The sequence below is a fragment of the Myxocyprinus asiaticus genome, chromosome 29 (genome assembly GCF_019703515.2).
Source record: "Myxocyprinus asiaticus isolate MX2 ecotype Aquarium Trade chromosome 29, UBuf_Myxa_2, whole genome shotgun sequence".
NCBI lineage: Eukaryota > Metazoa > Chordata > Actinopteri > Cypriniformes > Catostomidae > Myxocyprinus > Myxocyprinus asiaticus.
The window spans coordinates 31744552-31762331 of NC_059372.1; the positions used below are offsets into that span (position 1 = coordinate 31744552).

General features: G+C 38.8%; 1 protein-coding gene across 1 annotated transcript in view; it reads right to left on the bottom strand.

Moving 5' to 3' along the window:
* The window catches only part of soga1 (suppressor of glucose, autophagy associated 1), a 72722-nt gene that overhangs the window by 35622 nt on the left and 19320 nt on the right, over positions 1 to 17780 (bottom strand). The window contains exon 3 of the mRNA XM_051662583.1: positions 5023 to 5181. Within this exon, the coding sequence (XP_051518543.1) occupies positions 5023 to 5181 (159 nt within the window). The remainder of the gene's footprint in view (positions 1 to 5022; positions 5182 to 17780) is intronic.

The window sequence follows — 17780 nt, forward strand, 5'->3', positions numbered from 1 at the left end:
TCTGATTACAATTTTAGAGAGGTAATTAGTAGCCTCTATTTTTTTTAAGGTATTACTATTTTTGAGTAACTTACCCAATACTGAATACCATAGTAATCATACATGAATATAGTAATCATTCAGTACCATGGTATTACCATCTGATTTCATTACTATACCATGGTACCACCACATTAAGGAGCATATAAGAGGAATATAAACTCTTTTGTCATATAATGACATGGTTCATCTACCTGGAAACAGTTTCTTATAAAACCTCACAGGACTGTTTTTACTGACATATAACTGTTCTCATAATCGTCAAATACCCCGTGAGTCAGCCATTACTACGTATCAGCATTTTATTGCACTAGTTCTTAAAATATAGACCTACAGTACGTGACCACGATATGAATCCTATATCATTCCTCAAACTTACAGGGAGTTCTTGAAATGCTCTGAATATTCAGGAATTCTGAATACTCAGAATTCCTCAAATGCTCTGTTCCTTGTCCTTATAGAATAAGCGGGTGTTTAAAGTTTAAATAGCCCTGATGCATGACTTTGCTGGCTGTGCCATCTCTAAGCTGGCGTGTTTGCCATGACCAGAGTGGCTGACGATAAGAGCAAACACAGACTCAGTGACCTCGCACTTCCTTCCTTTCTCAGGGTTTCCCCCCTTAGAGCAAAACAAAGATACCAACATCCTGAAAAATATAAATACAGATCCAGTCAGTCTCATAGGACTGCTTCCTCTAGCACAGTCTAGAATGTAAAGCCTCAAAGGGTAAAGAACTTTGTGTAAACAAACAAGCTGTATACACATGATCCCAGTCAATCATACATGCTCTGATTGTAAGATACAAACAAGTAATGTTTCCACATCCCTCTAGTTCTCCTTTGGGTCATTAGAGAAATTTTAATATTTAATACAATAACATGTAATACATCATTTTTGTGTGTTCCTTAATCGAATTCAATCAATTTTACTGTAATGGAGAGAGGACAGTCTAAAATACATCCCTATATAACAACACTAATAGAAAAATACCAAAAATACTATGGTACTACCATGGTTTTGGACAGGTACCATGGCAATTATGATTTGGGGAGTGTTTTGTTCTCCAAGGTGATTAGTTCTCTCAAACGATTCACAACGTTGGATTGCGCTTCCATGCATGCTGTTTGCCCCGCTGGCTGGATTTACCTGTGTTTTCTAAGTTGATCTGATTTTTTGTTTGGATTCGTGCTTGGACACATCATCTTTGACATTGGATTACTTTACCGGAATGTTATACAACGCAGAGCATTTTAAGGATCGACGCTACCGGGACGTTTGTTACCGTGGTAAGAGCAATCCATTTCTACCATTACTGGAGAGACTATCAGTTACACAGAAAGACAGAGACTTTATTTAGTATACTGCTCCACCAGTATTCATGTATATATTATTGGGAGGGGAAGGGATTAAATGTTGTTGTATTGGTGGGTGGATGCTTGTGTATATATATTTGTATAATACATTTGACTGTTTGTTTCAAGATTACATGGTGCGTAGATTTCATTTGATTCACACGTTCATACAAGTAAACTGGGGTATAAAGAGCTTCTGAACTGTATTTATTTTCTGTGTATTCTCCCTAATAAGGGTAGAGTGTTACAACATCACTGTACCATGGTACTGCCACAGTACTTTTTTGTAAGTGGAATATAAACACTAATAAAAGCAGGCAGGGCCATTTTAGTGACCTATCACTGTTCTTGTATTATAAATAATATACATCAAAGTGTGTATGTTTGAACATAAAAGGGAATTATTTAAAGAAGGAAAGAGAGAGATATAGAGTTACTGATTTGTACTCTTGTCTTAACTGCACACTTACTATACTGAAGTCTTCTATTAAAGATGCTGTTTCTCACCTGATGGCTATAAAACAGCCCCTCCACAAAGCGACCATCAGAACCCCATAAACACACAGAAACACACCCTCTCATAACCCCACACCAGCAGACATGTGCATCTAATCACCCGTGCGACTCTGCGACAGCTGCATCGATACTGATTGTGTTTTAAATGAAGAATGGAGACAGAGAATGAAAAAGGACAGAGAATCGAGTGCTTGTAGGGAATTTTCTTTTTGGATGTGGCTTTATCTAGGCTATAAAAAAGCCCTTCATCAGCAAGCTTTTATTTTGACTGTTTATTTGTGTCAGGAAGGGAGGATTTTGATGGCGATTTGATGAGATCAGCGTGGTCAGCTTGCAAAGGGCCTTTTCACAGTGACCTACAAAAGTTATGAAAAGGCAATCCTTTTCAATAATTAAACAATTAGGCCTACTGATTATGGCTGAAAAATCTGAAATCAGACACTTATTACGACAGATAGGCTTGGGGACCAACTTGTTCTTATTTAACTGATTTTTATTTATTTATTTATTTTAAATTCTAGATCTGAATGCTTTTCATGGCATTTAGTTCCATTAACGGTTTTGTAATGTCTGAATTCCTCCATTGCAGATGGAATCTGTTCTGTCAAAATCTGTCAAAATATCTTCAAAATGATCTCATCACTGGACAACAGGCTTCTCTGAGTACTGGATGCATTAGGAATTGTTTTTCCAACACTGTTTTTTTTTTAGGTAAAAAGAATAGACAAACCGCTAATAAATCCAAATTGGAATCAGAATCTCTAACCTTGTGCAACCCCGCGTACACATGCGTGGATGCTGTATTTTGGCTTCGCTGTATGCAAAGCCTAATTTAAATTCATTTACTCAGTTCAGAAGACTTTGGCATTTCAGAAAAGGTTTAAACCTTCGATGTACAGAGTCATGTGACAAAACAACATGGCGCCAATCATAGCGGAGTCATTGGGAGAAACGCCAACAAAACTACATCTGGCAAGAAACCCAATTAAGTTTTTACACTGAAACCTGTTTGAATCAAAGGAATACAGTCTCAAGTTTCATCTGATATGGCATTTTTTTTATATGAGTGATTTATCGCAAAACACCACGCTGCTAAAAACAGTGTACACTAATGTGTACTTTAGCGCATTTTTTCCTTAGAAATTCTATATTTACTGTGCATTGTCACATTGAGAATCAATAGGTACATCCAAAAGCTGAAAAAATTTGCTTTCAGAGGTTTTATATGGAGTTAAGATGAAAATAAGGTGCATTTTGAACTGTTCTGAGACCAGTGCAGACAGACAGGAGTTAAGTCACTCACTAAATAAGGAGCAAGGGTGCATCCTATAGCTCTTTATGCAGCTAAGTACATTTACTCCAAAAATCAGACCAAAAGTTCAGTTTTAGGCTACAGATGATGTTTGGACCACTCAACATGGTTGGTATACATGGGACAACAGTAATCAGTACATAGATTTAGAATTTATAATGTGTAATTTTATTTTAACATAGTTGGCAGTGATTGGATGATGCTGGCCAATACTTTGAATCAGAATTAATTATGCTAATTTCTGATGTAATGTCTGTAATGTCTCAACATGAACAACCAACCTTCCTCGAAACATAAACAATTTGATTAAAAAAATCTGACTTTCTATAGCTTGGTATTATTTAAAATTTCACAACTTAGTCCTGCTGTCCACATACAGTATGTGGACATCAATTTTAAGAAAATTATTTGCTCTAGAATTATTATTATTATTATTATTTTGCATGTTCATTAGGTGCTACTAGTTATAAATCAAAAAGGGAAATGGAAAATGCACACATCGGTCATGCTCTGGTCTCAGGAGGTTAAATTCTGTACAATTACCATCCCTAACAACAAATCATCTTAATATATCTATTTTTGTCCTATCCTGAGTATGTCAGTGAAAGAGATCATGATTAGTCAGATCATCTAACCACCATCTTAGGCAACTCGCTGATCTGCAACAAATGTTTTGTCCTTCAAAATCAGTAACTCAGACCCAATCCTCTCTTTCTCATCTTCTTTTACATGCCTGCAATGATCCTTTCATCCTTTCAGTGATCTGTTTTCTAAAATGCTTTACTGGCTCTTTTCTGTATTTTCAGTTAAGTATGAACCCTCTCACTCTCTTGCTGTATAACATAAGTGCCCGTTATGCCAAGAATTCAGTCCTCAACAACACAAGAGTGGCACACATCCTACTCCAAGCCAATGAGAACGCAGAACAGACTTGAGCCCACCCATAGCAGCACAACCAAGCAAATCAGAGCGCTGGCATTGACCATACCAGCAGTATAAAAACACCCCATATAACGATTTTCAAGGAAATTTGTAAACCAACCAATCGTGAACGTTGATTTATACAATAGTGCATTCATCATCACTTTCTATCATGCAACAGACATGGTTAATAGAGCACAGAAGAACCATTGAATCAATGCAAACAATCCAGCCAACGATCTATGACTCATAAGACAAAGAAACATTTATCAGTAAGAGAAAAGGAAAGAATGCAGGCCAAAAAAACAGAATTAACTGAACACAAGGAGCATGCTTTATGTTCCTGCTTGTTAAACTGTCACTAAAGAAAAATCTAACACTTAATTCATGTGCTCCCCTTCCACCACCCAGCCAAGCTGACATTTAAACAGAGAAAGTCAACAAATCAGTACCAGCCCTGGGCTTTCGGCTCCTGCCGCTTTGACTATAGTGGTGCTCTGTGCCTTAAGTTAAACAACAGTGTCAACATTAAGAGTTCTGCCCCAAGCCAAATCAAGTCAAATATAAACACATTTCCTTTTAGAAATATTCCCAGGAGCTCCTAATGAAGCCATGCAGAATTTCAGAGCATATGAAACTAATTAATAGTCTAATTTTCCCAAAATTACAGGCGACTACCTGAAAAGCCTGGAGAACTCGCATTCATTTCACTTAAGCTAAAATGGCAAAACAGTACTTGTAAAATACACGATGTGTATCATACAGTCTGACAGAAAGTTGCACAGTGTGCCATGGCTTTTACTCAAGATCTCACTGTGATCATATATCATACCTGCAGAAGAACTGTGAAAGTTTCGACAATGATCTGCATTTTCTCTCACCTCTCTGGTCTTCTCCATCTCTACCTGCAGGACCTGTTTGGCCACCTCCAGATCCTGTAGCCTCACCCTCAACTCCTCATTCTCCTGCTCCAGACGAGATCTCTTCTTCTCCACAGCATCAAGCTCATTGTGGACACGGATGGACACGTCCTTAGCCACCTAAAAACCACAATGCCCAGGGAGGGAGATCAGCAAGGTGTTTTTAAGGTGCAGTGTCATCAAATGGAACTGCAATATGTTTGGTCAAGTGGCCCAACATAGTAAAATTGACTCCGCCAATGGAAAGCAAATGGGACGGGACTATATGTTTGTCCAAACAATGAAAGAAAGGGAGTGTTTGGGAAATCTGTATGACAATCATTATTTTTCATCTATTATTACAGTTCTTTTAGTTGCTGCTAGTGGCGCAGAGGTAACACAAGTTGTGTGACCCGTGGTAATAGTGTTTTTAATGGTGCTTTTCAGTTTATAACTGAGGAAGAATTATCAAAGTTATCTGGCTCATACATTAATGATTCATGGGTCCCTGAAGGTGGTGGAGAGTTAATTAAAAGCTTTTGATCATAAAACCGCAGTAACTTTTAAAGAGCCAATTATCAGTGTTGAGCAAACAAAGATACACAGATGCACAAATCTGTCTTAAACACACAATGGCATGTAATGGTGATCACAGACAAAACCATTTCAGCAACTCTGTAGGCCTACTTGCAGTAATGTAGCTATACCTATGTCTGGCAAGTCAAAATGAAGACACACCCTTAACAAAACCATGAAACGAAACACAAAAAACAAAACAACCAATAGGGTCCGTGTACTTTTGCATCCATTCCTTTTTCTCTTTTTAACCCAAAAATGAAAAACTAAAAATGTGTTTTTTTTCTTTATTGGTTTTAACACTGATAAATAAAATAAGCAGATACAAACTCATTTACTGTTGACCATTTCATTTTCTATTTAAAAAGGAATAAACAAGATTGGGGGGAAAGGCTCAGTGTTTGTTTTCCTTCAGTGTTTAAAAAATTAATTTACGCCTTGAATATTTGATACGCACATGTGAGCGGCACTGAAACGCCCCTTTCATCTGATTGGTCAACTTGCCCGTCTTCTGTATCCTACTGCCTTCAGCTAGAATAGGAGTTGGGATCGCTCTGAAAATTTGTCTCAGTTTTCTTTAAATATTGTCCCGAACCACCACCAACTGTAAACTATGCATGCCATATGTATGTAAGCAGCAAGATTCTAATACAAATGGCATGCATAGGTTACGGTTACAGCAGTCCCAACTCTAATTCTGGCTGATAGGAGTAAGGCAGTACAGAAGACAGGGCAGGTTGACCAATCAGATAAAAGGGGTGTTTCAATGCCGCTCACATGTGCATATCAAATTTTCAAGCCGTAAATACATTTTTAAATAATGAAAGAAAACGAAAATGAAGCCATTTTCCATTTTCCCTTTTCTCTTTATTAATTTTTAAATAGAAATTGAAATAGTGAACAGAAAATTAGTTTGTATCTGCTTATTCTATTCATTAGTGTTAAAACAAATAAAGAAGAAACCGCATTTTTTGTTTTTCATTTTTGGGTTTAAAAAGTAAAAAAGAATGGATGCAAAAGTACACGGACCCAATAGCCTAATTGTATGTAGAATTACACCTAAAAGTCCTGCTTACAAAAACTATTCTACAGTACTATCGATGGTTCCACGTTTGGTCATTCATTGCTGACAACATTTAGGGGACGTATAAAGGAAGGATGTAGTGTTGTTTTAGGTTGAAAGGGGTAAATGGGGACTGTGAGGGGGAACAAGGAACACAGGCCCTGTTTGCGAGTACTACGTGAGAGTGGATTCTCCTCTCTTTCTCTGTGTCTGAACCACAGCCAGGGTGCAGCTGGGTATCCACAATGCCTCTCTGTACAAGCACCACGCTCTAATTCATATCAGAACCCTCCTGCTCTAATTTTTTTTCCCTTTCTCTCCCTCAGGCAGCCTCTCTGTCTTATTCCATCACATTTTCCAAGTACTCCTCTCTCTGTAAATAACTCTGTGTGCTCCGACTACTCAGATCCATCAATCCATCCATTCATCTGGACCATTCAGAATTGAATTGAGAATTAATTGTACATTCCAATCAAATTTCTGAAATTTAAATGAGGTAGAAAACATGATGCAGAATTGTAATTCCAATTCAAGTACAATTAAAAAGGAATGGGTTTCACTTCAAATCAAATCAAATCACTTTTATTGTCACACAACCATATACACAAGTGCAATAGTGTGTGAAATTCTTGGGTGCAGTTCCGAGCAACATAGTAGTCATGACAGTGATGAGACGTGCCAATCTACACTAAACATCAAATTTAAACACAATTTAAAATCTAATATACAAATAATTACATACAATGTACATTATACAATACACACAATATAGAATACACATTATACAATAATAAAAAAAAATAGTATATATATTATATATAAAATGTACAGTAGGTTGTATTGTACTGCTGTAAGTGTAGTTTTTAATTATACATTTCATTTTTTTCAAATGAAATACCCATAAACATGGTCCCATACTGTTACGGCTGGCTCGTAAACCACAACATAAAAAGGCAAACAATTACTTTAATTCCAAAAAAAAACAAGTTTATTCAAATGAATTGGAAAAAGTTAAATACAGCAACTTTGGACATGTCTAGGGGGGAAAAAAATAAATAATGAAAAATAGAACTGAAAAATGTAGAAATGCATGTGTCTGTGTGTGTGCTGGTCTGGCACAAATAAAAATAAAAAAAGAGGGGAAAAAAAGGAATGAATTGAAAGAGAGACAGAGCAAAGGAGGCAGGTGACTCTTTATACCTTGCCAACTATAGGAGGGTTAATTAATAATATAATCCACCCGTCAACAAACCAGCCACTGCACTACACAGCAGGACCGGTAGGTGTTCAGGGGGTCATAACGCCTCCTTCCTCAAAAGTGCTCTTCAATGGAGCACACAAAAAAAAAAAAAACGACCTCCTGTGGCCTCACCCATCTGATCCCCACTCCGCCTGGTCTCCTGCATCCTGGGCCCTAGGTAAACAGGATAGAGAGGAGAAGAGAAAAGAGGGAGACACACCATAGGCCACAAAATATTATGCTCTAGATAGAGCATCTGCTATTATGTTATCACTACCTGAAACATGTCTAATATCAAGGTGGAATGGTTTAAAAATTAGACTCCTCTGGTTATGATTTTTCATTCTGTCTAAAAACACCAAGGGATTATGATCAGTATAGACAATGATCAGATTGGCAGATGACCCCTAATAGACTTCAAAATGCTGTATGGCCAGGACAAGGGATAGTGCTTCCTTCTCTATGGTGGAATAAGCTCTCTGATGGACATTGAACTTTTTAGAGAAATATAATATGGGATATTCAAACCCATCCTGGCCTCTCTGTAAAAGAACGGCACATGCTCCGCTGTTACTGGCATCAACAGCTAAACAAAAGGGCTGATGAAAATTTGGTGTGGCAAGTACAGGTGCATGAGTCAGCAAGGCCTTAGCAGCATCAAATGCCTGTTGGCAAGCCTCAGACCAGTCAAATTGTACTTTGGGACTTATATGGTCTGTCAAAGGCACAATTGTGGCAATGTTTGGGCAAAACCCACGGTAATACCCTGCCATTCCTAAAAAACCTGTGCAGCTCCCTGCGATTTGAAGGTATTGGAAAAGCACAAATAGACTCAACTTTGGCTTCAACTGGACAGACCTGTCCACTTCCCACTACCTTGCCCAGGTACATGACCATAACTTTACCAAATGCACATTTGGCCAGATTTATAGTTAAAGTGCACCTATTATGATTTTTAAACGTGCCTAATTTTGTTTTAAAGGTCTCATACAATAGATTTACATGCATCCAAGGTAAAAAAAAAACACTTTAATTTGCTCATAATTTAAATTGCAGCATTACCTTTTTTTCCCAGTGTCAAAAACGACTCCTTCAATGATCCATTCTAAAGGATTCATTCTAAACTCCTCCTTTCAGAGAGCCTACTCTGCTCTGATTGGTCAGATGTCCCAGTCTGTTGTGATTGGTCTACCGCTTACAGCACATGTCAGAAAGGAAACGCCCACTACCATATCCGAGTTTCAGCTCTGTCTGAAAAAATGTCTGTTTTACCTTACCAATTTGAGCCCAAGTCCGATAGTGATACATTGGAAGATCAACCCGAACCACCATCGCAAGCACGACGAGAACTGGACGTTTCTCAGTGGTAAGTTTATATGTAGTTTGACAATAACGTTAGTTACCCGGTTAGCAGAGGCTAACAGCTAACAGGCTAACAGCGTGCACTGGCTGTACATGTAAACAGACCAGAGGCAGGTTTTTTGTTACCAAATTATGTAGGTCAGTACAGGAAGTAAGTTTGGAATTATTAACGACTCGTTTCAGGTGTTCTGAATAGGTTTTTTCTTTTGGTTGTCAATAACTTGTATTATTTCGTAACACTTTGATTTTTGAAACTTTGCAGACTTTTTTACATTCACAAACAGCTATATAACACACTACATGAAAGGTAATATTTGAAAAACCATAATAGGTGCTCTTTTTAAGGATGCATTGGCTAAATGAACAAACAACTCCCTCATCTGGTCCAGATGGTCTCACCAGGATGAGCTATACTGGACCACATCATCCAGGTAAGCCTCGCATCCAGATAATCCAGACAGTACCTTATTTATTAGGCGCTGGAATGTGGCTGAAGCATTTTGAACTCCAAAAGGCATAACCTTATATTGCAGGAAGTCAACCTGCATCACAAATGCAGACAACTCCCTCACTCTGGCAGTCAATGGCACCTGCCAATACCCTTTTAAAAGGTCAAATTTGCTTACAAACTCGCAGACCCCACCCTATCCACAAAGTCATCTATGCGGGGTAAAGGGTAGCAGTCTGGCTCAGTGACAGAGTTAAGCTTATGTTAGTCCGTGCAAAACCTATAGGATCCATCCGGCTTGGTTACAAGGAGACAGGGTGAACTTCAAGGACTAAAGCTAGGTTCAGCTAGACTGTTATCCAGATGGTAGGTAACCTCTTTTTGCAACAATTCACGTTTTGTGGGATTCATTCTGTATGCATGTTGTTTAAATGTTTGAGCGGTCCCCACATCAATGTCGTGTTCAATTACGGATGTGTAACTAGGCACATCTGAGAACAAGGTGGGAAAAGACTCTACCAACTGAAGAATGTCCCCTTTCTCGATCTCAGCTAAATGTGGTAAACAGAGAACCAATTGACTACGCATCTCTGAATTTCTCATCCGCCATTCAATAACTCATATCATTAGCAAATATATCAGACCCCTGTAGGCTCTTCTACAGGGAGATCTCCTCCTCAGTTGGATGTAAAGAGTCAACAGGTTGTGCTGGTAAAACAGAGGTTACCAGTCCAACAGAAGACATAGGAGGAAAATAAGGCTTCAAAATATTTATATAGCAAACCTGTACTCCCTTTCGGGGACCAGGTGTTGGCTCTGTTGCCCCTGATTAACAGTCCTTTTCAGGCTCGATTTGCAGGTCCATACAGGGTTGCCAAATGCCTTCCCGGTCATAATTACCTTAAAAACACACCTGAGCACCGAAAGGACTAGGTTCAGGATCAGACCCAAGCTCCACAAAAAGGACCGTAGAAGTGACTTCAGGGTCTGATGAAATCTCTTGAGGGCACCTTGACTTTGAGGGTGGTATGCAATAGAAATATTATGCCTAACTTTCAGTTGTCGAAGAGTCTTTGCAAACTGTTGGCTCATAAAATTTGAGCCCTGATCAGTCTGAATAACTCTTGGTATACCAAAAGTAGACATAAAACTGGGTAAAGCTTTCAGGATGGATTTAGTAGCGTTAGATCTCAAAGGATATGCTTCTGGATAACGAGTAGATAAACACATGACTGCAAGTGAATACAAATGACCAGCTTTTGATCGTGGCAGGGGACCTACACAGTCTACTCACAGATGCTCAAATGGGTTGGATATAGCTGGTATAGGCTGCAGAGGGGCCACTGGTACCTTCTGGTTTGGCTTACCAGTAAGGTGGCATACATGGCATGATTTGATGAGGTTCGCCAATTTTTTTTTTTAAACCAGGCCAAAGGAATTTGTGCTACAACTGATCATAAGTTTTCCTCACGCCAGCGTTCCCAGCTACACCATCATGAGCCAACTGAATTACATACTCTCTAAACTTAAGAGGGACTACAATGTGAACACATGTTTTAGTAAGGGGATCCTGGTCACGGACCCACTTCCTTAGCAGTAACCCTTCTGTTAAGAAGTAATATGATGTTGACTCTGTTCCAGATTCTCCCTCTGAAAACAACGTTTTCAAAGTCAAGTCAGCCATTTGTTCTCCAATCAGATTCTCTCGGAAGACATTAAAAATGGAGAATAAGAACTCATCTGTCAACTCTATCTCTTGAAGGACTATGTCTTCAGAGAAGACATCAAATGAGACAGATGTAGCATTATTTTTCTCAGAGGCTGAAACAACTGGGTCAGCTTCGACAACTATTTTGACCACGATCAACCTGGTCCAACTGAGCAACAGCAGTAACCTCTCCCACTCCGTTTTCAGGAGAAACGGGCAGATTCTATCTGCCTGTGCTTCTCGTTCAAAGCAAGAAAGAGACTCACCCTCAAACGCAGAATGCATAATAATAAAACTAAATCTTGGGTAGGCCTAGCCCACCTTTGTCAATCGGCCTATGTAACTTATTAAAATGGAATATAGGTCGCTTACCATTCCAAATGAAGGACTTCACTATGCTATCAAATTGCTTGAAATAAGAGAGGGGGACATCTACAGGGAGTGATTGTAACAGGTGGGTAAATTTTGGAACACAATTCATTTTAATAACATTAACCTTCCCAATCATATATAAATGTAATGAAGCCCACCTGCACACATCGCTCGAAAAACTTTTTATTAAGGGGTCAAAATTAACTCTGACTAAATCAGACAAATTTGCTGGGAATAAAATGCCCAAATACTTAATGCCCTGTTTGGACCACTGGAAGGCAGCCAGCTGGAAAGCCATTACTGGGCAGTACGCTGTCAGAGTCAGAGCTACAAGATTTAGACCAATTGACTCTGTATCCTGAGAACTTGGAAAAGGAATTAATAATTCTGTGGAGGCAAGGCATAGATCTAATGGGGTCGGAGACGAATAATAAAATATCATCTGCGTAAAGCAAAAGTTTATGCGCCACACCTCCCGCCACCACCCCTGGAAAATTATCTTCCCTTCTTATCACGGTGTAATGAATGAAGCTGGTATCCCTTCAGCCGACCACCAGAGGGAGCCCTCTCCCGAATACTGACACTATACCATTTCTTCTATGGTGACTTCCTGTTTGCATCATATAAATAGCCATGCTTTTCCATTGGTACTTTCCGAAGTATTGCCAGTTTCACTGCCTTACCAAGTGTTATTTCCACTGCCTGTTTATTGCCTTCTTGTTATGACCACTGTGCCTGCTTCATTGATTACTGATTCTTGGAATACTGTTTTGCTCTGTTTGCCTGGTTGGATTGATTACCTGTTAACGACTACTTTGCCTGCATCAACGATTATGTCTCTTCCTTGTGTCTTGGATTTGTTTGCTCTTTCTTAACAAACTTGCTGCGTATGGATTCTACCTTCGACCTCCATGTCGACTCCCTCACACACGGCAGCTAATAGTTCCAGGGCAAGACTGACCAATAATGGGGAAAAAGGGCAACCCTGCCGGGTGCCCCTATCCAGAGTAAAATAATCTGAAATTAATCCATTTGTTTGTACTGCCGCTACCGGGTGTCTATAAAGTAACTTAATCCATCCAATAAATGTATTCCCGAACCCGTATATTTCCAAAATATTAAAGATAATCCCTTTCTACCATATCAAGCGCATTTTTGGCGTCAAGTGAGATGGCCGCAACCGGAGTCTGATCATTCACCACTGACCCCATAATATTGATGAAACGCCTAATGTTATCAGAAGAGCTGTGGCCCCGAATAAACCCCACCTGATCTGTATGTATAAGAGACGTCATAACTCTTCATGAAAATTTTTGACAATAATTTTATGTCTAGCTGGATCAGGGAAATTGGATGGTAACTCTTACACTCGCTTGGATCTTTGTCCTTTTTAAGAATCAGACTGATCCAGGCTTGTGTCATGGTTGGCAGAAGCTTTCCATTCTTTAATTATTCCATATAAACTTCTAACAAAAGTGGAGCCAGATCTAAAAAATTCAGAAGCAAAGCCATCTGGCCCCGGAGCCTTGCCTGTAGGCAAGGCCTTAATTACCTCACCAAGTTCCTCCAAGGTTATCTCAGAATCAAGATACTTTTTTTGCTCATTCGTCAATTTAGGAAGTTCTAACGGTTCCACAAAGTTTCTAATGTATTCATCAGTAGACGAAGATGTGGAACTGTAGAGATCAAGATATAATTCTTTAAAAGCATTATTAATATCAATGGCTGAGGTACTGTAAATATTTCACCACCAGCAGATTTCACTGAGGGAATGGTAGAAAAAGACACTTTCTGCTTTATATATATAGCCAAAAGCTTTGTCCCCCAACTCAAAATATTACAGTCTTGCCCTGAATAGCCAACACTCCAGCTTCCATGACAAAATAGTATTATATCTGTATTTCAATCGGGTCAGTTCCCTGAGGCCATCAGATGACATTCGGCACTTCAGCTCTGCCTCTGCCCTTTTAATATTCCCTTCCAACTCCACAAGTTCTCGTGCTTTGGATTTTTTGATGAATGAGGGATACTGTATGATCCAACCCCTAAGAACCACCTTAAGTGCCTCCCAAGCCACGCCCACAGAGGATACTGAGGACCAGTTGGTCTCCATATAGACACTGATTTCAGTCTTTAGCATTTGTTGGAATTCAGGATTTTGCAAAAGGGATACATTAAAGCACCAACTATATGATTTCTTTTTCTCCGTATGTGGCAACACCTCTAAACTCACCAGGGCGTGATCTGAGTCTAAAATGTTTCCAATTGAACAATTAACAACAGATGAAATGAGGGACTTAGATATAAAAAAAAAAAAAATCTATTCTAGAATAAATCTTTAGGACTGATGAAAACATTTATAGTCCCTACCAGATGGGTTCAAAAGTCCCAAAATATCTGTAAGACCAAGATTTTTACACATCCTGTGAAGCATCACTGTTGCTCTAGGGGGCTTACACACTTTTGCTTCACTGTGATCAAGGACTGAGTTCATAAATAAATTAAAGTCTCCTCCCAATATTATATCATGAGGGCTGCCAGTGGCTTGCAACATCCCTTCAGGATCTGTAAAAAAGCCCTGATCATCAGCGTTAGGTGCGTAAATATTAGCCAAATTCAACCTTTGCCCCTGAATTTCTGCTAAAACAAAAATGACTCTTCCTAATTTATCTTTAATCTGTTTGAGACATTTAAATTGTAGATGCTTACTTATCAATGTAAAGATTACCCTGCTCTTACTTGAGCCAGCACTAATGAAAACATGTCCACCCCATACTTTATCTTTATGGGCTGCCCCAACCCATTCACATTCCACGTGAAGAGAGATGATCCGCTCATATTAACTTTTGACATATTAGAAAAAAATGATTGTGTGTCAAAAATAAAATTATAACAACCACATTCCAACATTAGTGCAACAATCAAACCCCGAACCCCCCCCACCCCAAAAAAATAAATAAATAAATAAATAAATAAACAGAAAAAAGAAAAACATGCGCATTAACCCTGTGCACGACAGTGCCAAATGTCGTCCATCCTTCTAAACCCAAACAGTCCATGTACGCCTACGAGAGCCCCCGCAACAACTTTGTCATCGGATTGCTCAAGTCCGGTGTTTCTATACAAATTTTGTGAGACAGAATTACAGAACAGAAAATAATTTATAAAACAAACTCCAGCCAATATGAGGCATAAGCACAAAGAGCGTGCAGATTAATCTAGATAACTGTCCCGAAGGTGTGTTCCTCCACAAAACAAGCTTCAGCCGCTAGCGGAACCAGCACAAAAAGAAGCAAAAAAGGCGCTCAGCTTCCTCGGACATTCAAGTGAATGTTCAGTGAGTCAGGCCCACTCGGCTGTTACATGAGTGCAGCAACTGACCTAATCACTCCAGTGTCCTGCAAAAAATATTCCACAAAACAAACTCCAGCCAATAGGAGGCATAAGCACAAAGAAAGTGGAGATTCATCCACAAACTGTCCCGAAGGAGTGTTATTCCACAATACAAACTCGAGCTGCTAGGCGGAACCAGCACAAAAAGAAACAAAAACGGCGCTCCGCTTCCTCGGACCATCAAGTGAATGCTCAGTGAGTCAGGCCCGCTCGGCTGCAACATGAGAACCACAAATAACTTACTCAGTCATTGACTTTATGAAGCACATTGCTTGCAGTGGGTATGTAAATATTTTGCGGCCATCCTTAGTATCTATTCTCAATTTGGCCGGGAACATCAGTGCAAAAGCTACCTTCCATTGATGTAACAGTTTCTTGCATTTCTTGAATCGATCACATTTTTCTCTTGTCGAATTCGCAAAGTCTGGGAACAAGAAAATGCTATGGTTCATTTGCAAGCTGTCCAAACCCAACCAATCCCACTGGCTTTAAAGTTTTCTTTTTCAAAACCGTGCATTCTGAAATGTTATGTCCTGACTTGGAAAAATAAAAACAGACTACCTCAGCTTTCTTATCTGGTGGGGAACTTTGGTTCCAAGGAGGCATGCCTGGCACAGTACCTTTCCCTGCCACAGAGGCCTCCACCAGTTTTGAGGTGACTTTTTACTCTTGAATATTATACAGTCTAGCCCCAAAAGAACCTTTGTGAGTTAGGACAAACTCATCGGCCAACACAGCTGCATTAGCTAATGTAATGGCCTTTTTCTCATTCAGATACAGTAAGTGTTCACAGACTCTGGTACACAGTTCTTGAATTCCTCAACAAGAATAAATTCTTTCAAATGTTCTAGAATTTCCACCTTTTGAGACTGACACCACAGAGTAAACATGGTCTCCTTTTCCCTAGCAAACTCAACATAAGTTTGTTTCTTGTTGTCCTTCATAAGCTCACAGAATAGCTGTTTTGACCTTTTTAAAGTATATATTCTCTTATTCAGAAAGCGCTGAAAACACTTCTTGTGCTTTCCCAGACAAAACACACCGCAAAGGCAGGGTCCAGACTAGGGTTGCGCGGTTTACCAGTTCTAATGAAGTAATGCTGCCTTCACGTGCTATCGGAATTATTGTAAATACGAGTTTCCCACTCGGAGGTTGCACATGAACGACCCCTCAAGTCATAATTTTGATACCCGAGTTTCCAAGATGGGAGGAGTTGTAAACTTTCCACATGGCAGAGGAGAATACGGTTTCTATAGTGAATGACAGGTTTTATTCGTTTTTCTAAATACAGCTAATTGTTAACGCTTGCAGTTTCGGTCATATTCATATCAGTAACCATTTGATGCATTTTGTACATTTTTACACAGTGAAAATAGTTTGCATTTGACCAAAATTCCATTATCGTCAGCAAGCTAACTGAGTGATATGTATTATGGTGTCAAAATAAAATTTTCTCAAGAAATATGTATGAACCTGCCGTCGTCCATGTTTCCTGTTCTTTCCGACAACAACACGACATACTCATAATTACCACTTCAGAAGTGGGAAGTAGGATAATTTTGATAGCACATGAAGGCAGCCTAAGTACCAAAATAAAATACCCAAAAAATTGAAATGGTACGATATCACGTTGTTGTTAATTTCGGTACCAAATTACAGTATGCTGTCATAAGCACAATGATATGAGATGTGACCGTTTTGAGATGAAATCAATGACAATTTGAAAATAAAATTAAAAAAAAACCTCTGGATATGGCCAAGCGTGATCATTAAACAGCAGAAGGATGTAATTTAATTAAATAATATACAGCCACATGCGCTGCATGCAACAGAATAAACAAGAGGTGCCGCTCTGTCATCTGCTTCACACACACAAGCACACACTCACACAGACGCAACACACACTACTGGTGCAGTGTGTTTATAGTATAAACGGCTGTTAACACTTAAATGAACTCCTCCAGTGTGTACTCTGAGATTTCAGCTCGAGAGTCGCGACGGGAGTATCCCAGCATTAATAGTAAACTTGATATAACTAACCCCTCAAAAACAGGAAAAACTCAAAAGGTATGTCAAAATAAAGTCCCGCTAAAATAAAAACTCTATTCAACTGGATGCGCAAAATAGAAGACTGAAAAATATATCTACTGTATAAAAATGTAATATTCAAAAAGTAGCAATAATACTCATAACAATTATATAATATTAAATGGTTGTATAATAATAATAATTATTATTATTGTTATTATTATTAATATCTATAAACAACATCACAAACATAAGTGTATTTTCAGCATGTTGTTATTCAGCCATAGCAGCAACTTGTGCCACAGGTAATCAGATTTATTTTTTTCATTAATGTTTTCATTAATACTGTGAAGCTCTGTTGTGCAGAATTTTATTTTGCCAAAAATACAATTGCAATTTTTGGTAAAAAAAAAAAAAAAGTATTATATTTTTATTTGATTAAAGCTGTATGTGTCAATTTGATTAAACACCATCGTACCAAAGCCAATATTTTTGTATTGGAGCAACCCTAGTCCAGACCCCTTCCGGCCATTTCAGAGAGGTAACGACT